Raw genomic sequence first — 23,647 nt, forward strand, 5'->3', positions numbered from 1 at the left:
CGAGATAATATGTCAGATTGGCTTAATTGGCATTTTCAAAACAGATTGTCCTTTTAGAGACGACATTTTTGAAGTGTGTTATGTGTTCCCACAGTGGACACTGTGTTCTCTGTGGAAGTAAGGGGTAATGAGACTCAGTTCACAATGAAAGAGCTGCAGCCCAACCAGGCCTACCGACTGAGGATAGCAGCTGGGACAGGCATTGGCTTCGGGGTTGCCTCTGAGTGGGCCCAGCACCAAACATTAGCCCACTACAACTACAGCAACCACATCATGGGTAAGGAAGGCACCAGAACCTGACTCTCTTAGCATTTGTTCATTCCTAAAATTCCTGTTTTTTTTTTATGCAGAGTTCCTACTGGTGTTGTAGTATACGTTTTTTAACTTTTATTAGCAGGACTATGTGGATTTTCCACAAGCAACAGGTCAAAATATACTGGGAAATGCTTGTGGATATTGATAATGTTATCATGCGGAAATCTTTTTTTTTTTTACTTTTTTCCAAAATTGTTCAGTGATCTTTGCCCCCACTGAGCTGAAAGTCAGAGCGAGAGTGAACACACTCAATGTGACATGGCATCCCTCGCCAAATCACACACTGGTTTCTGGTTACAAGCTGTCATGTCGAGAGGTGGAGGCTGATGAATCAGACAATGTAGAAAAGACAACACAGACCCACACCATCAGGCTCCGTAAGAAGGCCAGGTATCATCTCCTCACCGGGCTGGGTAAGTTGTTGACTGAGACCTCTCCAAATGCAACATGCGTGATAACATACATAAGTGTATTCTGCATTCATATTTATATTTATACCATAGTCATTTTGCATTTATCTACTTTTGACTAAATAAGTAGATATTTATATCTACTTATTTTGTTTATTTATCTATTTATCTAATATTTTATTATAATATATATTATGCCAACTTTGCTGTAGAAAACAAAGTTTGATAAAAATGATTCCGCTATTTTTGCAAACTTAGTACACTGAGCTTTTGGAGAGCCTTGTTTAACTCTGAGTTGAGTATTTCATTTAAAGTTGCTTTCACTAGCAGTCTTATTTAAAAAAAAAAAATAAGAACAGAAATGGACACCTCTCATGAAAAGTATTTAATAATTCATCATCTCATTCAAAAGTATTTAGTAGCTTAGCTGCCATTAGTCATACACTATAGGTACAGCATATCAGAACAAAAATTGATTGACTGCATTAAGATGACATCCAGGGCCTAATTTCAATATTTAAATGGCTTGTCTTTGTAACATATACAATATATATATATATATATATATACATTTATTTTTCTGTTTTCATATTTATCTTTCACACTCTGTTTTGCTGTGTGTGCGTGTGTGTGTGTGTGTGTGTGTCTGTGTGTGTGTGTGTGTGTGTGTCAGTCCCTGATCGGCAGTACGAGGTGAGAGTTTGGGCATTCAACAAGCAGATAGATGGAGCAGCTGCTGTGTGGAAGGGAAGGACAGACAAGACCCATGACAGAGGTAAGATTTATCTTACTGCATGTGTGTATTGTTGAGCGTCTTGTAAGAAAAGGTATTCCCTCCCTCCATCACTTTTATGGGATAATAAAAATGACAAATTGTATCAAGGTAAATAATGTGTATGTGTGTGTTAAAGTGTCGTCGTCGTTCCTGCCCATGCGCCCCCCTCCATTGCCCCCGAGCGGCATCCAAGCCATGGCCAACAGCTCCACCTCCATCTGGCTGCGCTGGGAGAAACCACGGTTCAGCAACGTACGCATCATCAACTACACAGTGCGCTGCAGCCCAGCTGGAACCACCAACGCCTCCCTGGTCTCCTATTACACCAGGTCAGAAACCAGTTTAAACAACAGAAACTTAATAATTGCCTGTGTTTTTAAAGAGATAATGGCCCTGGATATCTCAAAACATATCACCATAGTTCATGGTCAACATTTGAGCAATACTGCTTCCTGTATAACTCCTTATATGTTAATGTTTATATTGCAAATCCCATTTTAACAGTATTTGTGTGTGAACCCATCATTCAGTAATAATACAAACCTGAACTGTCATGCAAAGAAACACCTTGAGAAGTAGCATGATATTGTTGATAACAACTGGTCACTAAAAAGAAGCATGCTTCAGGAACTGCCCTTAATTAGCTTAATTAGCTTGCCTTTGACACCAATAAATTGCTTCACTAAGCTTTTCTGCTGAAAGAGCCAGAAGGGAGTTTCTTGAAGGAGACTCTGCATTTCTTTGCATAAAAAATATTTTATTTACAACACCAAACACAAAACCCATCAATAAACACTCTTGTTAGAGTTCTGTTATCTTTCAGGTAGCTATGAGTAACTCCATTATTATCCATCATTCATACAGTAATCGAAATGAATCACATAATATTGCCCTTGGATTTCTTTAACCCTCTATCCTCAAATTGGTATTATTACTCTGTGTCAAGAACTATACCCTGTATTCCTCTTGTCTTCACCATCATTGCTATGTCATATTTATTCAAGAAGTATCTTAAGTAAGGATATGGAATTCTTGGGTTAAAGAGGTGCATCAATGATAAAAATAAACAATTAATTGATTGTCAAGTAGAATGCATGTAATAAAGGTAACATATTAAGATAATGTATATTGAAGTCGAGAGTGGTCCAACTAAACACAACCTAAACAGACAAAATTGAACAAAGTCAGTTATTATTTTCTGTCAGCCCAGAATACAGACCGTACACCACACACTCAGGACTCTCCCGTGCTGTTGTATGTTGCAGCTCTGCTCAGGAGATACTGCTCGGGGCGTTGAGGCCCTTCACCCGCTATAAGCTGGCGGTGCAGTCTAATGGTGTGGACGTGGTGGGACCCTTCAGCGGCACAGTGGAGGAGTCTACTTTGTCTGACCGTGAGTCTCTGCTGTGCTCCTATCAGGGCAGTCATTTAAGTTAGTGTTCCGTTTCAGTTCATAAAGACCCAACAATCAAAGTCCCTGAGGGGTTTCCTGTAGTATTTTGTGGCCTTTAAAACATGCTTGATATAGTTAACATTATACTTGATTTTGCTTTTATTTGTTTTTTCTGTGAAAAGCAGTTTGTAACTTTGTTTTTCAAGGGTGCTGTATGAAGAAAGGCATTCAAACATTCCTGCAGAGCTATGCCATTTTTTTGGCATTTACTTGGTTTTGGACATTAGTAAGACTTTTTTTCACTCACTTGATATGGAAGACACTCTTCGCTCTCACAACTTTGCAGTGCCCTAAAGCAAGTCACTTCTAAACAATTCAAGGGGAACTACACCACACAATGCATATTACCTCATGTTCCCTATCAATAATGTATTTCATCTTGTTCTTTTGTCTGATTAGCTGCACTTGAGTTGTATTTTATCATTTCAACCATTGTCTCCAGCTAGCAAGGTAAAGGCGTTGCAATATCAGCCTGCAGATACGGTAATATATGCATTTGCTTGCAAGTGAGTGTGTGCTCACTCATGTGTGGATCAGTGTGCTGGCTGGCCTGAGGCCAGTGGACATGGGAATTCGTGGTTGGCATTGATGGCTGATAACTGGCTATAATGAAATACCCGGGTGTAGTAGTGGCTCTCATATTGACCAGCAGCTCTGCCTGTAAGCCAAGTAAGGGCGGAGAGTGTAGAGTGGGCTGCCTTTTAATGACATTATTGCCACCAGTCACTCTGTTATGCTCTCCAATGCCATGTATCATCACCTGAGCCCAAGCCCATTCCCCCATTGCCCTGCTTGTCCCCTCTCTCATGTACCCAGGTGGTGGGGTCATGAGGACGCAGATGGTTGTCGCACTACATGTCAAATCCCCCACCAAGACAATATACATTCCGCAGCTGTGAGGCCTCATTTCTGGGCTCTAATTACTGACCTAGTCCTCCTCTCTCCTCCAGGGCCCTCCACACCTCCTGAGGAGCTGCAGCTGAGTGCTCTGGACTCCTCGTCTGTGGTGGCGAGCTGGCGCCCTCCGCTGGAGCCTAACGGTATCATCATCAGCTACAGGCTCTTGTTCAGTGGCAACCTCAGCCAGCCTGAGCACTTGTGGGAAAACCTATATCAGGATGGTAGGTGTTGGCTGGCATGACACAAATCCTGAGCCCTTTATTTTTATAATCCTGTTTAATACCAAATGAAATTCTGAGTGAAACTGTGATTTACGATGTGCCTTGACAGTGTTTTCCTATCTGGCTGTCTCTCTCAGGGAGCATTACCAGTGTGGAAGTCCAGGGTTTGTCCAGTGGCACCCGTTACTTTTTTAAGCTGGGGGCGTCAACTGAGATGGGGCCAGGGCCTTTTTCACCTGTAAAGGATGTTGACACCCCCCTTCAGAAATATGGTATGTGCCAAAAAGTTCATGCAATATATAGGTGACCTTATTAACAAGAAAATAAGTGATGGTAATTTTAAGAGCAGTGGTAGCAGGAGTTAAGGTTGTTATAACAGTGGTAGTAGCAGTAGCTCAGTAAAGAGAGGTTCAATTTGTGAATGGAAAGAAAGAAGCAGTCTCAGCGTCAAGAGGGTTCAGGGATGCAAAGTGCTTAATGAGAAAGGGACAACACTTTCTGAGGGGGACAGGCATATCTGTAGCTTAGGACTGAGATAGAAATTGACTTAAAGTAGAATAAAGAGGAAATGTAACATATCTCTTATTTAATATCTTTAAATACATTAAAGTATTAGAATACTTAATTGATGCCACAAAATGAATTGATGACAACATGATTGCTAATTGTTATTTTTGATTTTTAGTCTATAGAATACAGAATATGAATAATTTTGTTTTTGTTTTTTATGATCTTCTCGTGTGGCGTCGGCCTGTGTTTTCCCTTACCCATCTTTGTGTTTGTGCAACTAACCTGGGGGTTGTTCAACACATGTACGTTTTGATTGTTTGTTGGATTAACTCCAAAGTGGCAGAATCAAGAAAACAACCTGCACCTTCGTTTTGTCCTCCCCGCGGCCAGGAGACCACCCTGGACAGGAGGAAAGTGTGCACTGGGAGACAGACCCCCAGTCTGCAGCCTGCTAACTAAGTGCTAACTGAAGGGCCGTCCATCTCCTGGAGCTGCGCCCGCTCTCCTTCGGGTTAAGCAGCCTCCCGGTGGCGGGGAGGTCGAGACAGAAACACAAGTCATCATCTCTTTTCTGCCACTTTGAATTTAATCCAATCAACAAACTATCAACACGCACACCTTCAATGTGATTGACAAGCCCTTAGGGCAGCTTTACATCTTCGTCCTCTTACGATGGACTCGGGGCAGTCTGGACACTACAGTGACTCACTATTGCCTCTTGCGGTACAAGTGGTTTTGCAAGACAGGCCTTTTCACATTCTGTTGATAATGTTATTGCTTGTTTTTTGAATGTTTTAAACTAAAATTCTGGCCGTATTTTACATATTGCCTCTTTAAGTACTCTGAGATTCAAAATCGTACAGCCATTTTTGCTTCCATAAGCAGACACAAGCCTTGCCAGGCATTCACACACTTTCCCACCCATACCCATGTTCACACATACACACTTTTCTATCACTCTAAAGTGGGTAATTTGTCCCTGCCAGCAGAGAAAGTGTAGGTCGGTAGGACACTGTTATTCGCTTCTCCTATTCTGGTGCATTGTGAGGAGAAGTGTGGGTATCAAAGGGCCTCATCAGCCACCCCCAGGGGAGATCTTTGAATTACTGCTCTTTGTGCAGAATTGCTGTGAAAAGCACTTTCTTCACTTTCATGTCACTTTGTTTAAAGCATGCAATCTCATTATACACTTTGTAATTCCATCAGGCAGCATTTTAGCTTTACTTTAAATTATTAAATACTCCTTTTGTCTTCAAACATAAATAAAGACCTATTCTGTGAACTATTATCCAGCATGAGCCTGTCAAACTCGTTGTAATTACAACCAGTTCATCAACAATGAAGATAATTAGTATTAAATTAGTCTGACCATTTATTAAGCCTTTTTCTTCTCTTATACGTACCGAAGAACAATATTGTTTCAAACATGCCATCCACCAACCTGTAGATCATATTTCTGGAAAATCTGAACATTAAACTTTCCTGATGCAATAAGCAGTGAAAATGTATTTTTGTTGTACCCAAATCCTTAATAGGAGTAACAGGTTTATTTTGTTCACATAGGCTGTAATAGTGTTGCCAGTGTGAATGGGGAGTGAGGTGGCTGGTGGGTGGTTGAGAGCTCCTGCCATCTGTTTCCTCTCCTCTCTATGTCGAGACTGCCAAAGACACCTAGCATAAATGAATATCAATGCAGGTCTGCTGTCCCTAGTTGAATGTCACCTCATATCTCTTCATTACTGTAACTTTGTCTTACATGAAGGTGTCATACGCAGTCTCATAACATCAGGCCTGAGCCAAACAGTATTTCAAACTAGAAATGCATTGTATCTTAGTAGTTTTTAAGATGGAGATATATGAGCCAGATAACAGCTACTGGCAACAGATCACATGTGAAAATCAATATGGCATATATTTCTTCCATGTGTGAACTCTGTTTTACATTTATTCTAACAGTGTTTTTCTCCTATTCCATGTTGCCTGATATTTGAACAGAGCTGGACGTCCATGCAGTGACAGGCATCATAGTTGGTGTGTGCCTGGGACTGATATGCATCCTCCTCTGCATGTGTTTAAGCTTTCGTAATGGCAAACCAAGGTAAGGTAACTCTACAGTGTCGGCAGTCGTACAGAACCTCTGCACATTTGAATGTGTTTAATGTTTTACTTACTTACAACAACTGTTGTCTTAATAACTAAAAGCCAGCTAAAACAATCCAGGAAATTGTATGTAACGTTCAGACCTCTGTATTACCCAACTACTACTATCCCTCTCATCCAAATAGGGAGGTGTCTGGGGGCCTGGACTCCACAGCTGTGACCCCTCAGTACAGGCGAGGAGGCTGCCCCGTTTCCTCCAACGTGCCAGAGTGCAGCGATAGCCACGAGCTTGAGACACTGATGCCCCCGGGCGTCCGAGAGTCTGGTCAGCTGCCAGAAGAAGCCCCAGAGGAGCAGAGCCTGATGGCAAGTTCTAATCCGGGGAAAGGGGAAGATGCCCCTGCACCTGATCCCAAGGTCAAAACCTACAAGGGGGAAGCTCTTCTCCAGATGGGCCTTGGATATTCTGTTATTTTTTGTTACGTGGTGTTAGAGGGATAATAGTTGTAATTTGGTGCATCCACTGTCTTACAGGCTGCTTGGAATGGCTCTGTGAGTCATAACTGGGCCAACAGAATCACTAGATACAGAGACACCATAACAGAAGACTCTCCAACACTCATTAATGGAGCTCTCAACATGCAAATTACTGATAATGGCACGGTAAATGAATCAACTAAATTCTATGAAAACTCTATTTTAGCCATCAACCTGTCTCTGACAAGCAACTTTAGCTGTACACCACAAATCAAGTGACATTATTAATTGACTGTTTGCTAAACCACCCCCCTTATTTACTGTTGCTATGGCTGTCAAGCTTTCTGTTCTTGCACAGCAGATATGCAGTATACAATGAGGGTCATCGGGGCAGATTTACCACCTGAAACGTTTGTTCATTTTTTAAACAATAGCTCCTTGATTTCAGTAATAGGTTAACTGAAACAGATTTGGCTGTTTTCCAGCTGACTGGTTTGAACACAATTTACGTAAAGGTTTCCTAAATATGCACTTGATGGCTTCATATATGATGTTGTGCTGAAGATAGAGGCTTAAGATGCATGTCTCAGGGGAGAAGTTAGCAAATGGAATGCTATCACAGTTAGCAATGCTATGGTATCTTCCCCAGATTCATTAAAAGAGCAGGATTGAGCTGCTAACCTTACCCTGAACTCTGCTAACAGACCGTCTTCCACTTATTGTGAAACAACAACACAATGGATGTGCTAGTCGTGACTGGGGCTTTTGTCAACATAACCTCCAACCTCACACACTAATGTGACCTCAGTTAATTGTGTGCTCCTTGGCCCTGGCAGCAACACTTACTATAGTGAGCAGTAAGCTAGTTAGTAGGACATGGTAATAATTGAAGCTTAGAGTTAGAGTAGACAAAAACACAGTTTAATCCATTCCTTACACTTTTGCTCTATGTTTTGACCTTTGACATGTGGAAACATCTTGACAGGCCAGTTACAGTTACCTGTGATTTGCCCATCACTGTTTATGGAGGGGTTTAGCGAACAGTCCATTGTGATTGTTGCTGATAGTTTTGTAAAATTTCATCATACGCAGTACTTGTACTTAACCAAAAAACATAAAATGTTTGAGTGACCTGGGTAGATCAACTAATAGAACAACCTGAAGTAAAAGTGATACTGTTTTGTTGCAGGACATAGAAGACCATCTGTGTACATCCGTGTGCAGTAACCAGGTGGAGGCAGAAGTTATTGTTCACTCAGAGCTGTCAGACCCAGGAAGGGAGAAAGAGGAGGATGGCAGCGAAAGGGAGAAGGATTCTAACACCACCAGGGGACCCTCATTATCAGAGGACAGATATTCCCCTTTGAGTCAGCCAAGCCCACCAGGAGAAGAGAACATTTTCGAAAAACTATCACTGGCCCAAAGCCCCATGAGTCTTCCCTTGATAAAGTTGGTGGCTAATCACAACAGGGAGCTACAAGGCACGGGAGACCAGCTGAGCGCAGACAGAGAGCCACAGAAGGACATGGGGCTAACCAATGGCTTCCACTCCCCAAAACATGTGCGTTCTGTGCTGAAGTCAGAGCATCTGGAGAACGGGGACTCCGGACACTGCCCTTCGGCACCAGGGAAGGCCATCTCTGGTAGGATGTCCTCTGCCCCGTTTGTCAGCTCCGGCCTTGTCCACTCTACCTCAGCAGCACACAGTTATCACAGTTAGGGCAGCAACCCTTACACAAACACGCAAACACAGACATCAGACTGATTTTCTTTCTTTTACGTACCCAGGTAGAATCCCTAGGGATTTTTTTTATGCACCTCATTATTGGATTCCTTTCTCTTCCGTGGACAATTTTCATACGGTCCTTGAATCCATTGTTTCATAGGTTGGCACGTACTGTATACATATACAGTACATTTTTAGTGGTAGAGTACTGTGTATGGTAATGCATTCTCTTGCAATGCAACCATATTTTCCTCTGGGTTTTTTCCTGTCTTTAAGAAAGAAAAGAAAGATTTAACTAAACCAAGCAGATGGAAGTGGATTGAAGGAGGTTATTCCCACTGTGTCGCACATGGCTTTGTTCTATGAGAGAGCCTGGAATGTTCTGTGAGTGAGTGAGACAGGCTAACATCATGAACGGGAGGATCGGAAACGCAGGCTACTGCTACTTTTAACGTGGCACTGAGGAGTAAGCCTTGAAGAAAATCTGCACACTCTTGAGAGTGACACCTGTGTCTCTCTCCAGCCTCCTGCTGTCTCAGGGTCCACCCACACAGACACACACACACTCACACACTTTGAAACACACACAGAAAGCTCAAGTCACACAAACGCACCCATAAACACACATTTACACACACATTCCCTGAATGGAGTGTGGGGGTCTCAGGTGCCTAATTATTGTAGGTGCGTTTATAACCTCTGTATATTTCTATGGATGATTATATTCAGTGCAAGTACAAAACACCTGTCAAAATGAAGGAAATAAACACTCAAAATGTAAAAAGAAATGGAGTATACAGATTTGGTAGACATGAAGTATTTTTTTCCAAAATGCCATATACAGTATCCACGTGGTGTGATGGTTTTTTCTTTACCAGGGACACTCAGTTGAAAAGTGATTTTTGCCATATTTTAGATGGTGTATATCTCATTTTGGAATCAAAGTATTGACATGTTTATGTTGCTACTGGTTTATTTATGTTGGTGGGAGAACTAGAGATGATGTTACAACAACACATCGAGACCACTCTTCTAAATTGTACTCCTAATTAGGGATGCACCAATGTGATACTGTGCCATTAGTTGTCATTTAAACTTGGTATAATAATTTTCCTATGTGAAAAGCTTGCCATGTTTTTAATTCAAAGGGGAACTCAACTTGACTCATAAAGTGTATCTGATTCCAGTTGTATGAGAACATTTCCACATTGCTATGCTCAGTACCAGAAATCAACATACACTGATACATTTCTGCATTCATCAGATAGGAAAGGAGTTTGATGGAAAAAAATAAACAAACTAAATGTGGTCCAATTTTTTTTTTTACATTGACCCCCAAACTGTTTAACTTATTATTTAAGTATTCGATCAAATTGCTTACCATAATTGACTGATAAATGAAGCTGAGTGTTTCAGTATTGGTTTTTGCAGTGTAAACAGGGAACTGGTACATCACTACTACTTATCAACAACACTACCTCATTTCTTTTCAGGACGGTTTCCAATGTGGTTTTATTAGTTTTATGTAACTAGCACCTTTTGAAATATTTTCTTAACTTTGATTTTATAGCCTTTGGTAGTTGCAGAAGTAATCATTCGTACATTATTGTGTTATATTAAAGGAATTTATGTTGCTTTAGTGCATTGCGGCTTCCTCTCAGATCTCTGGAAGATTGTATTGGTTAGTATTATGTTACTGTTAAATCCCTACAGAAAACCTAAACACCCAGTGTCTTTGATAGGACGCACCTGAAACTAAGTCCAGATGTCATACAGTTGCCGTTTTGGACCTGATGTTCCAGTCCAACTAGCGCCTAGGTTAGGGTTAGCTCAACACCTACAGCTATAACTATCCCTACGAGTAGTCACAGCGTCACCAAGCTTCCAGTCCCAACTCATTTGCGTGGACAAAGTGAATGTAATTTTGTGGTGTGACTGCCGCGTAACACTCATTGCCTGTAGGTGGCGGAAGTGTAAAAATGACAGCAGTTTTTGTTTGCCTGTAGGAGGTGATGATTGACTTGTGTTTCCTCATGAGAAAGAGTTCGTGAGTAAGTTACAAGCTGGTTCCATTAGGTGCTTCACATCAGAAAGTCTATTTTAAAGATAATAATACTATACTTAAACTTATTTCACTGTTGGTGCAACGAAAGGATGAGGGTTACTCTGAATGAGTGATATAAACTGTAGATGAAATAATCTCGTACATCTGTATGACTTTGAGATAATGGCAAATTTGCCACGGTTGGGATCAGTTAATAATAATAATAATAACATTCACTTTAAAGATTGACAGAATTAAGCAGAGCTTCTCTCAGGTGGCTTTCTTGTCATCCAGCAGTGAAAAAGGAATGGATAAACTCTTCCATACTTCCCATATTTCTACCCATGTCCGGTCAAGTGTCAAAATCTCACCAGCTCAACTCAATCACATCAGCAACAAAAATGTAAATTGTCCCTCGTGACATGCATGAGACAGCCTGGACATGTTTCTCACCAACTGTTTTTTGTAAAACTCATATCGTTATTGTTTTTTTACTTTTCAACAAAATGCATGGTTGGTACCTCAAAGAGAATTATTTTTTTAGCCTTTCCATGTATGTACTGCAGTAGCAGTCAAATAGGGACAGAAGTGAATGTGTTTTTAGCAAACCTGGGTCAAACATCAATTCCAAGATCTTTTGGGGATAAATGAGTGAGGTTTGCAGAATTCAAATTTAGGAGAATTCAGATTTTACCAACTGTCAATGACAAAAATAAACACCTTTTTATCAGACTGACTCTATTTGGCAAACGAGCAATACAGCAAGCTCAACTATGGCAGCAAACTGCTGCTGTACCACTCAACTCATCAATCTAAAGTGACAACCATGTTTTACTTGTGGCCCCATTGAAATTAGTAATGCCAGAGCAGGTTTCCATCAGCTGTTCAAGGAAAACATCTGCTGTGACATCATTGATTTGGACGACAATTTAAATGTAAAGAAAGCAATGCAGTCGCAGGTTTCCGCCCCTGAGGTTTGATGATCATTTGCCCTTTATATGCAGTGAGCTAAAGCAAACCACCAAAACAATGTGTATATTTTTGATCCAGGTTCTTTACCGACACTGTTCTATGTTGATGCGTTCTCATCATCCTCAAATCCTGTATGTCCTGAATCCTGAAATACGCATGATCTTCTCAGAAGCATTCCAGTTCGATACCTTAAACATACCTCTCTCAGTCCAGGTCAGCCATGATGACAAATCTAAAGAAGAGAAGTGCTAAAATCCCAGACTCTGTTCCTGCTCTGAGTTCAGTTCTTCCATTCACCATTTGCAGATACTGAAGCCTGAGCTGCAGTGTTTGCAAAGCTTGGGACTACAAGTGGATGGAGGTCACTGACTCAGAGCCTTTCAGATAATGTTTCAAGTAAGTTGTCATTCACTGTGACGGAAATGAAATTGACCTTCCAATTGTGATTGTTGAAATCTTTTGAGTATAAAGTTTGAAAAGTTGTCTTTAATCCAACATTGCCATTTTCAATAGACAATAATTCAAGTTTTACTTTTTGTATGTATATTTCTAAATGGATGCAAAGCAACTATTGCTTTGCGTATAGCAAAGGTTCACCCTTCCACTATGGAAAGTCTCTATCGCCACTGAAGAAAGACCACAGCTATTTGGCAGTCAAGTATACACAGTAGTGGATCATTATGGTACGTGGAGCCGACAGGGTCTGAAATGGGGATACGCATAAAACCTGCCTCCAGCATAAAGGATGTATGCTCTCCTTATATGAGCTCTATTAAATCTTTACCACTAACTTTTTAATACATGTAACTTACATTGTTTTGTTTGTCTTTTTGTTGGCTAGAACAATCAGATTTTTGGGAGGAAAATTACTCATTTATTTTATCATCTTTTGTGAGGGTTTTATTAAACAGTATACCTCATTTTGGTAACTTGTTGATACTGCACATTTTTGTAATAAGTAGAACATATATATATATGTAAGCATCCCATTTTGTGAGCCAAGAGAGGACAGGACCGACTGTTTCATTTTACCTCGACGAGAGGTTTTACTCATTACAGGGGCCTGGATGCTCCAGTGTAGTGGTGAAGGGGTCAGTGGAATCTAAATTGACTTTTACATTGCTATTTTGCAATAGTAGTCATTACTAAGCATTGTAAAGAAGCATGGGCTCACTCACTCATGCTTTAAACAAAAATCCTAGGGAAAAACAAAACAGAAAAGTGTCTGCTTACTTTTGGATTAAAAAAACAGGCAGAAGACTGAAGTGCTAAGCAGGGAGAAGGGCTAAAGTTACATCCTCCCCAGGCAGGTCATACCTCTCAGTGCAGACAGCCATTTAACAATTATTTGTGTCTTCTCTACTCAGGTGCCCCATCTTTACATCAAATTGTAGAGGATCATGCCAGCATACTCAACTCAGATACATGTCATTTGATGTCACACAATGTCTCATTTTGTTATTTTGGAAAGTAAATCAAGGAAACCCTTATGCATACATGATACATTGTTTTGTAGAAAATCGCTCAGTGTATTTCTGTCTCTCTGGCTTTTCTCTGTACATTCTGGTGCTTCGGTGGTGAGCTGCTTTGTCCAGTGATGTCACATTGTCTTCTACGCTAGTTTTGTGTGTACCAGCTCAGTCATGCTTTTCAGAATGTGTAAGCTCAGACTCGGACTCTGTTTTGCAGATACTCAGACACCTTTGTAATCATTGTGTGCCGAACAAGAACTCATCCATGTCAAAATGTGCTACTGTGGGAGCAAATTGTAGGAGCACTTAGATTAGTACTTCTTTTTGGGCCATGAGCAGTTTTGGATTGTCATCTTTACATTTCTAGAAGTGCAATTTTCTTAGTCTGTAAACGACAGATGGATTACTCAGTGTTAGTCATGGCGGCCGTAGTAATGATTTGTGATAGAAACATTGCTTGTTCAGCGGTATCATCACAGGATAGGTATTCTTGTGGTGTGTAGAAAAAATTCCACTTTGTTACCATATTTGAAAATGTCAAAACCCATAGCAACTCTCAAGTTGTCTGCTGAAACTACTCTTCTGTAAATAAAGATCAAAGAAAGAAGAAAGCAAGGGTCAGTGTGATTTAAAAAAAAAAACTGCTCTCTTCAGCCTAACTTGAATCTAGCGTTTGTTTTATTTTCTACCAATCTCTGTGTGATAACTAGGCTTCTTGGGTTATTTATTGTCATTTTCTAATCATTTTTACTTTTATGTTAAACATCAGTGTATGATATATTGTGTTGTGCAGGTTTACATTCATAGACTATGTAAGTAACCCAATTTGTGTTTTGGCTTTAGAAAGGAAATAGCCGAGTTTGACAATCAATTTTGCAAAAATGAATATGGTGGATTTGAACGCAAATAGAGGAAATTGAATGTAAGGAAAAACAACTAGCTGAGCTTGAACTTGAAATGGATGACGCTGATGGGTTAACATTAACGAGTCGATCACAACGTCATCGTGTGCACACAGAGAAAATGCTTGCTTACCAACAGGAAGAACTGAGTAAAAATGAAAAAAGACTCCTTAGTCTGTACGATCAATGGAAAATTAAAATATGGACATCCAAAGAAAATTTAAAGAAAGACATATCAGCCCCTGAATTGTCTACAATAGCAGACAACATTGAAGAGGGGACTTTGATGATGTCATGAGAGCTTACAATGAAATAAGAGAGCGTGCCACACCATCCACTGAGTTGAGACGCAAGATCGATGCTTGTGAGGCTGTGACTAAAGACGTTATGAAGATAGTCATTGAATGCTTGTCAGCAGTAGATGGCGATTATGCTGCAGTGCATGAAAGGCACCGTCTCCGTCAGTTATTTGCCCACGACTATGCTTACTCTATATATGGCACTGCTTCTCAGTCAAGTGCCAGTCACCACTCTGAGTAAACGATCATAGCTGCAAAAAGGACTAATGCAGCCGCAGAGCTCACTGCCCAGGAGGCTCAATATGAAATAATGCAAAAAGAAAGAAAGCAAAAGGTAAAAATAAGGATGAGGGAAGAAAACCATCGGAAGGAATTAGAAATGCAGAAGTCTGAATTAGAGCGTCTACAAGGAGAAAGACACATGGAGGCTGCTCGTGCTAGACTGGAGATCAGCAACAGAGAAATCCGACAGGAAACTAATAGACAATCCATTCAGCATCATCCCTTTCAACCATTCTATATACCATCAAAACCCTCACGTTGTAACACCAGTGCCCGCTACATGTTCTGTCTAGCCCAAGCAATCAAAAACAGCATAGCCATAAACAGACTCCCAATGCCCACAGTGTTTAGTGGAGACCCAATCCTGTATATTGATTGGGTTTCGTTCATGTCACTTATTGACCGGATTCCTTCAGCTGATAAACTTTATTAAGAAATATGTCCGTAGGCCTGCTCACAAATATCTCAAAGGCACAATTTATCGAAATGATGAGGCATATAGAGATGCATGGAATAAGCTCAACCAACGCTACGGCCAGCCATTTGTCATCCAAAGAGCTTTCAGGGACAAGCTGTCAAAATGGCCAAAAATTCAGCCCAAGATGCTGAAGGGTTAAGAAAATTCTCGGACTTCCTCAAGTCCCTTGAGGATCGACGAACATACGTGAAGGATAACAAGCTGTGTTGTGGATGTGTGGAACCATGTCACAGTGCCAAGGAATGTCACTTGTGATGTATGTAAGGGAAGGCACCGTACCTGTCTCCACGATGAGAACTACAGAAGACGTGATGGTAGAGAAAGGTCCGTATCCATTGTTAACACAGCTCCAAACACTGCAAACGAAACTATGGCAGCCACAGCACTCAGCGTCAGGCAGTACTTCCATGATCGTTCCTGTGTGGGTGTCCTCTGCTAAAAACCCATCCAGGGAACAGTGTCCCAGAAACACCCAGGCAGGTATTAGCAGGAAATGACAACGAGCCCTATGCCATCCTTACAGACTTGGGGTGGAGCATTGTAGGCTGCTCAACACCGTGCCTCGATGAAACAAAATCAAACTGTGTCACAGAGTCACTGTAAAGGAACTCCCTATAGTCATGCCAATGGATGTGATAGCGCCCTGGAAGACTGTCTTACAAGAGGATCTCGTTTTCCTGAACAAACTCAAAGAAGGCATAAGGAAAAATGATCAGGGACATTATGCCTCTGCCCTTTAAGCAAAGGCCACACTTACCTGATAACAAAAAGCTTGCTGAAATCAGGCTCATCATTTACGACGGAGGTTCTACAGTTAAGAGAAATATAAGAAGGACTACACAGCATACATGAAAGAAGTCATTGAGAAAGGGGATGTAGAAGAAGTAAAGATAGATGGAACTCCTGGTGAACGATTATACATTCCCTATCATGGCATCTACCACCCTAAAAAGCCTGAAAAGCTGCGTGTTGTGTTCGACTGCTCTGCAAGGTACATCGGAACAAGCATTCGGAGGGAGATGTTCCAGAATGTTTGTGTTTTTCGTTCGCTTAGAATGAGCCTGTCAAATCAACAAAGGGGGCGGGCTGTCTTTACGGAGTTTGGCGTGTTGCTTCGTCATGATGCTACAGTAGCCAAAAATGGACAAACCAAACACCGGCTCTAGCCACAGCCTTTCAAGTTTTTACATTACCCGAAGGCCACTGTAGTTCTTCGACAAGTTTTTGCGGTAATGTGATGAAGTGCAAAAAACGTGGTACCGCCAGCTGCTGTCTCACTTCCTTTGCTCCAGTGTTATTGTGGTAAGGCTGGCTTCTGAGCGAGACAAAAAGCATTACCATGGTTTTGCACTTGGCGGCTCACGTTATTGCTGTCTTGGAAAGGGAGGAGTGAGCGGAAGGGGAAGCAGTTGGTTGCTTTCTGCAACCACAACACTAGATTCCGTCAAATCCAACGCACTGTGCCTTTAAAGAAATAGTCTGCGCTGTAAAACCACTATTTCTTGTTTTTACACTTCAGCTTTTGTACCAATTAAACAATAGAAATGTAGCATGTTCATTTTTGAGCTTAAAAGGTGCTGGTAGGCAAAATGTGTTACCTTTGGGCAGAGGATAGATATTATGGGCTAGCTGTTCCTGCTGTTAAGCTAAGTAGCTGCTGACTGTAGCTTCATCCGTGCACACAAAAGTGAGAGGGTATTAGTCTTCTAGTATATCGTTGTTGAGCTTTTTCTGAGTCAAAAACTCGTCAGCTCGTCAGCCGGTTTACATGCCCTCAGCTGTTTTGTGCCCCACACTTTTCACTCCAGCAGAGACTCTGGGTAATTATTGGTCATGCTTAAAGATTATTTTATGAACCACCGGAGGGCAGTGTGATCCTTCCCATTGACTCTTGAGAAGAAGCATTGTAACCTGGTACCACTCCCATTTGGAGAGATTGCTGCCTGAGTTTTGGACCTCATGTGCTGCACTGACTTCATACCTACCTTGGCTGCAGGATTGTGTAAATGTATAGGATATAGTACCTTCCCTCATTACTATTCATCACCTCAAGATAAGCAGCAGTGTTAAAATAATTTCTCCATTACACCAATTTTCCCTTAATAAAGGTGTGAGAAATATGTGTGCCATGTGTATACATTTGTGTCTTTTTGTTAGTCTTCCGTCTAGGTGTGCATGCTTGTGTGTGCGTATGCAGCATGGGGTGGGCCTGAGTGTGTTTGCGTATGCACGGGGGAGGCAGACAGACTGACACGGGAGAGGCAGGTGATGGAGATAGGAGGGTGAGATGAGGGCACAGAGCTAAGACGAGAGCAGTGAGGTGACATCACGTGGCAGAATCCCCAGAGGAGTTAGATAAAAGCTCTCGCTGAGCGACAGAGGGGTCAAGCTCACTATCTTCAGCCACTCATCACTGTTAATCAGAGGGCCAGGCTCCTCTGCAGGGCTCTGAGAGAGGACACATATGCACAAACCTACACATGAACACACAAGATGCACTCGCCAATGCACCTGTCTGAATGTGTAATGTGTATTGTTAAAGTGTGAATTGTGTTTCCGTCCTCCAGCAGCAGAGCGGTCTCTGGGCTTGTTCAGCATGCCTCATATTTCATTGGCAGGCAAGAGGAGCGCAGCGAGACAGGTGAGGGCTCATGAGGTGCAGTACAACTCACTACTTGTGGGGAAATGCGCGAAGCTCTTGAATCACTCCAGTCATTATGCCTCTTCCTGCTTCTGCTTAGGTAATATTGTACAATAGTACAGTCTCCACATTCAGCCTCAGTTCTGCATGTTTTACTGAACTCTATGAGCTCTCTGACAGTTCAAAGCGTACAGTAAGAACCCCTGGGTTTGCAAGTATTTGTAAATCTTTTAAATTTGTTTGTGCTTGTGGAAACTGGTGGTTGTACTATCCAGTTAACCACAGTACATAAAACAAAGTTCCGGTTCAAAATACCACGAGCAGAAATGCCACAAAAGTATAAATTAAATCACTTAACAACCCTCCACCATTAGATCCCAATGATGGCTTGTATTTTTAGGCATTATTTATTCAACATGACCATCCCGTCATATGTGGATTAGGTTTGAAATGTCAGTTTATTTATCAATATTTCAATATTGGCTTGTTCAATTTCAACCTCTTACACTAAAAGTCTGCTGCTGCCAGTGTTTGTGTAGGTGTACGACATGTGGCGATGGCATCATGGTTACAGGTCTGGCGCATGACCGTAGCTGAATGTCATTCCAGCTCTGCTGTCTTTTCTAATGTTTGCCTTTAAAAGAAACCAGAAAGAAATAGATTAAATACCAAAGAGTGTGTCCTTTGTACAATGTGCTCGGGGATACACAATATATCCTGCTATGTGTGTCATTGATATTCAAGCCATTTTCTTCTCTTCGTGTGAAAACTTTATTAACATTCTAGTATTCTGAAAGTTTCCGTCAATATCTACATATGTGCCCGCTCTCTTTCCCTGCAATCATTTGGTTATTCTCTGAAATAACTATTTGAAGTAATGCTACTTACAGATAACACATTTTCTCAATGTCAGCCATACTGTGGGTTGTAACCTGCCAATCAAATATTCTCCAAACTAAGAAGAGACAGCCTGAGGAGAAAGAGAATGAAGGAGGATGAAGCAGAGGATGAATGAATGAAGTCAAGCGAGCAGGGGATTTGAGAGGAGGATGAATGAGGGGAAAGTCATCTACTTTATTTGGACTACATATCTCTGGAATCATATTACATCCTGTGTGGTTTACCATAAGCTTTATTGTACCCTATAAAGTAGCTGTAAAAGGTGAGCTCACAGGGCCATGGCCGGCAGAGAATCCAGGGAGCTGTCAGTGATGGCTGTGGACTGTTTGCCCGAGCTTCTTCTCTCCCCTGGGTTCTGTGTGCCGCTCTCCATTCACTGTTGGCTGGCCACAATAGGACCCCAGAGGGGGAGCAGCTTTGAAACTTATTCTATACCAATTTTATATACTAGCACCTTGGGCAAAGTCTGACACTGTTATTTGAAGTGAAGAAATGGTGCGTCGTTGTTCCCTTGTCCAGGCAAGTGAGATAATTGAATGAAGGAGTTTTATTCTGTGCAAAGACACAAGTGCCAATGTAGGATTTTTAAAATGAATATTATGGTGTTTTTTGATTTTTTGATTTTACTTCTACCTTTCTCATCCTTCATTTTCTCTCTCCTACTTTAGTCTAAACCACACAGGTCCATGGCTGATAAGGGAACGTCTTGAATCTGACTGACAGCATGCCTGTCTCCCTGGCTTTACATAGGGCCAACACAAGTGAGTTGATCCAACTACAACTGTGAGCCAATATGGCAATGAAAACCGTCAGCTTTGGGCGATGCATGTGGATTAAAGCCTGCATGGTGTCTGCCAGTTAGGGCTTGCACAGAGTGAATTGCTGGCTCCTGGCCAACAGTCATCTGACAAGGCTTTTACTTGCCCTTACATTGTATCAAACTCTGACCTGACGTCAAAGCTGCAAGAGCTTAAATCTCTACATAAAACCAAGCCCGGCAAAGTCATAAACACACAGGTTCCCTGAACACCAGGGATATAATTCTACCATTAAATGCTTGTAACACAAAGTTATGTGTTTCTGCTGTTTTGCATTCAGCAACAGCAGTGACAGCCAACTTTATGTGGCTAACTCTCTGAAATATGGGACTTGCATGAGAGTTTATGAGGTAGATGCAATGCATCCTCTTTGCATTTCCCCCCTGCTTTTGTTGTTGGCTTTACTGCATAAAGGAAGAGGAAATACAACAGAATGCTACAGAAATAACGTGTTTCGTTGCCAATGACAAATGGCAATGACAAAAAGTCATAATAACCTCAATGTTAAATAATCACATTAAAAAAAACTGATTACATTTCGTGCACAAGCTTAGCTTGCCTTCCATTATCAGTGAATGGTTCCCGAGTATGTTCACTAAATCTCATAGTCGGAATCAAATTTTGCTGAATTGGTATATTATTATTTTAGGCTGGATATTCTTTCTTGAGGAGAATCCATTTTAAACAAGTACAGAGTTTGGAGCACCATGCATTGCACACAACACCTTATCCTCTCCATGTGTTGAAAATTACAAAACAATGACTAGTTCTGCATTCTAAACAGAGATGTGGTGAGAATGAGTCGTTCTTTGTCGAGGTTTGTGTAGTACAAAGCTGGCTGCTGACTGTGGCAGTGTTTGGTAGTGCAATCCTGCTAGCTGGGCCTGATGCAGGAGACCTATTTCCACATCAGTGAATGATACAGACTGAATCTCAGTGGGCTGGGTGACCCACTTTTCAGCTCTCCAAGTGTATGTAAGCGTTGTGCACTGCACGTCACACAGCACTCGGCCATTATCTAGATTCACTCACATGTTTCTGCCAGCTTCTCGTGGCAGAAGGGATAACAGCAAGGCGTGCCAGCCATTAACGTTGTATCATAAAGAGCACCACAACACATTTGTTGCATATCTTACATACGCTTTAGTGTTACCATCAGAGCCCTGATTCAGAAGCTTTGTTAGTATTGTAGACCGAATATGAAATGAAAGAACGTCAAGAGTTGGCTCGTTGGTCACGTCGTGTCATTCTACGATAGTTGGGTCACCAATGTCATCTACTGTAGCTCCAGCTACATATCCCAGATTATGCTAACTGCCCATGAACGGTTTAGGAAGTGCTTTACAAAGTAGTTGGAAAAATAAAGAACAGTTTGGTGTAGCTGGCAGCAGGCAGCATAGGAACAGGTTTGTGGCAGGTAAACACACAAACAAAAACTAGAAACTAGAAAGCTACAGCAGCAAAACATACACTTAATGGCAATAGCAGCTGTTCCGTATTTGTTTACTGGCACTGATGACGAGCTGCAACTGGGCTATAAATTATGTGTCAATGTCAATCAATTGTCACAGCCCTATAAACTTCACAAAGACAACACAAAATGTTTTCAACAAATATTTATATAGCGTTTTATTTAAATGGAGCTGTCTCACCCCTGTCCACGATTTATTGCAGTTTCTCCTACTATTACAGTGTGAAGAAATAGTGTCAAATTTAGCATACTGACATACCCCCATGAGATTAAAGAAAGTCTTCACAGTTTTTCAAGTCTGTCTGTAAGGATTACAGATACTAGAACCCAAAAGCACAACTCGGAGACAAGATACAAGTTCAGTTCTTTCAGAGTTCAGGCAGGGTCAAAACCGGGAGGTCAGTCAAACAGGCGAACAGATCCAATAAGGGGCAGGCAAAAATCCAAGGTCGAAAACAGGTAGATCAGGAACAATATAAAGATACGCTGGAGAACTTGGCAATAACACACAAGACAATCTGGCAGGGAACAAGTGCAAGTGAGGGGACCTAAATAGTGAGGGCTAATGAGGGAATGGGCTGCAGGTGAGATGGGTGTGGAGGACCAGGTGAGGGGAATGAGAGGTGATCGGGTGTGAATGGTAGAATCTGAAATGACAGGAGAGTTAATTAAACAAGCAGACAGGATGAAAACAAACTAATATGAAGGGGAATTCGTGACACTGTCTTTAAATAATGCATATGCATATCAACAGTTTTTAGTCACTGAAATCATTCCTTAGTCCATACTGACCCTAAAATGATAATCCTGTAACGTGAGTCTAATATACAAGATTGGGAACAAAATCCAGAATTGCTTCAGGAAGTTTGCCTTTCAGGGCCAGTATAGAGAGAGGGAATGACTACAGCCACCAGTTAGTCTTTCAACGTTCAGCAGAAATGGGCATGTGAGTATTGTTTTAAGAAAAATATGAACTTATCCTTTAATTTTAGGCACTGCATTGTCTATTGAAAAGCTCAGAGATCAGAGATGCAAATAATGTAGTATCTCCATCAAGGTGGTAAAAAATCCAGCGTTTAGTATTTGCTAATAACTAAAAGAAAATACAAATGCTAGCATTAGGAAGCTAGCATTTAATACTTACTATAGATCTAGGTATTACTATAATACTAAGCATTTTGTGGTTACTATTTTTAATTTAATATAACCTTAATCTTCCAGTAACTTAAGTGCCGGAAGCTGAATTCAGTTATGTTCGTTATCAAACACTGCTGATTAAAACATAGACAAGGTGGAATTCGCCCGCAGTGTAATTTGGTAACGTAAAATAGTTGCATATTAATGAAACCTTATTCGTATGATATTAGCTTGATCTACTGTCCTTCAATAACCTGAAAATACCAAGCTGTTCTTGGTGAAAAACATCTGTATAGGTGTATAGGTCTGTGCAAGCAGCTTATTGCGATGCATATTTACGTTTGTTGTTAAGTGCCAGCTTTTAGTGGGTGTATTATTGATGAAGGGAGCAGAGGAAGAAGGCGGGTGACATAGTTTAAAGAGTGATAAAGTCTATTTAGGGAAGGGGTCAGGGTGGATGTGTCAAACAAACACAGGACTTTCACCCAAGGCACCACTGTTTGTGTCCTGTGTGAAACCAAAATTCAAAATGTTGAGTTATTATTAAGTTACGTACGTAACTATACAAGTAAGTTACATAACCAAATCAATTTCAATTCAATTCAATTCAATTTTACAGTCTGTACACAAGCGACATCCTCTGTCCCGGGACCCTCACATCGGTACAGGAACACCCCCCCCCCCCCCCCCCCCCCCCAACAAAAAAGGAAAGAAACCTTAGGGAGAGCAACAGCGGAGGGATCCCTCTCCCAGGATGGACAGAAGTCCAATAGGTGTCATGTGTACAGAATGAACAGCATAGCAGAGTTACAACACATTCAATGCATATGACAGAAATTATTCATATAATGAGAGTAGTAAGTATATGATGGAAAAATTACGACTACTAGTAATAAGAGCAGAAGTGGATATAGTAGAATAACAATGATAACAAAAGCAGTAATGGTATTGGCGATAGCAAGCAATGCGACTACTAAAAATAAAGATAGTAGCAGTGGGTGTCAGCAGGGCCATGGCAGGAGGCATTTTTATTATTACTCACATTACTATTTCTATTACCGATACCATTAACGCACATTACTGACTTTGCTTCTTCACTGGAGTCTCTGTGCTTTCTCGCGTCGCAAGTTTGCTACAAATTACCAAAAGCTAGATCAAACTTGATTAGTCACCATTACTCTGACAAATCTTGTCAATCCCACAATCGTGTCCCATCATCTACATCTGTTTATTACCTGGCAGCATCTTCTAAATGTTGCAGCACAAAGTACAGTGGTACATCACATAAAACACATAACCCTTAGTCTCTGCAGAGATTGACATAAACTTAAACCCTTCATCATC

General features: G+C 41.2%; 1 protein-coding gene across 1 annotated transcript in view; it reads left to right on the forward strand.

Moving 5' to 3' along the window:
* The window catches only part of igdcc4 (immunoglobulin superfamily, DCC subclass, member 4), a 45,228-nt gene extending 36,347 nt beyond the window's left edge, over window positions 1–8,881 (forward strand). Inside the window, exons 10-20 of the mRNA XM_076077604.1 lie at window positions 95–277; window positions 516–728; window positions 1,399–1,500; window positions 1,637–1,829; window positions 2,766–2,893; window positions 3,904–4,074; window positions 4,212–4,346; window positions 6,580–6,682; window positions 6,870–7,101; window positions 7,219–7,347; window positions 8,351–8,881. Coding sequence (XP_075933719.1) covers window positions 95–277; window positions 516–728; window positions 1,399–1,500; window positions 1,637–1,829; window positions 2,766–2,893; window positions 3,904–4,074; window positions 4,212–4,346; window positions 6,580–6,682; window positions 6,870–7,101; window positions 7,219–7,347; window positions 8,351–8,881 — 2,120 coding nt within the window. The remainder of the gene's footprint in view (window positions 1–94; window positions 278–515; window positions 729–1,398; window positions 1,501–1,636; window positions 1,830–2,765; window positions 2,894–3,903; window positions 4,075–4,211; window positions 4,347–6,579; window positions 6,683–6,869; window positions 7,102–7,218; window positions 7,348–8,350) is intronic.
* Window positions 8,882–23,647: the final 14,766 nt, after the last annotated feature.

The sequence above is a fragment of the Anarhichas minor genome, unplaced genomic scaffold (assembly GCF_050575085.1).
Source record: "Anarhichas minor isolate MPS153535 unplaced genomic scaffold, ASM5057508v1 ptg000062l, whole genome shotgun sequence".
NCBI classification, from domain to species: Eukaryota; Metazoa; Chordata; class Actinopteri; order Perciformes; family Anarhichadidae; genus Anarhichas; species Anarhichas minor.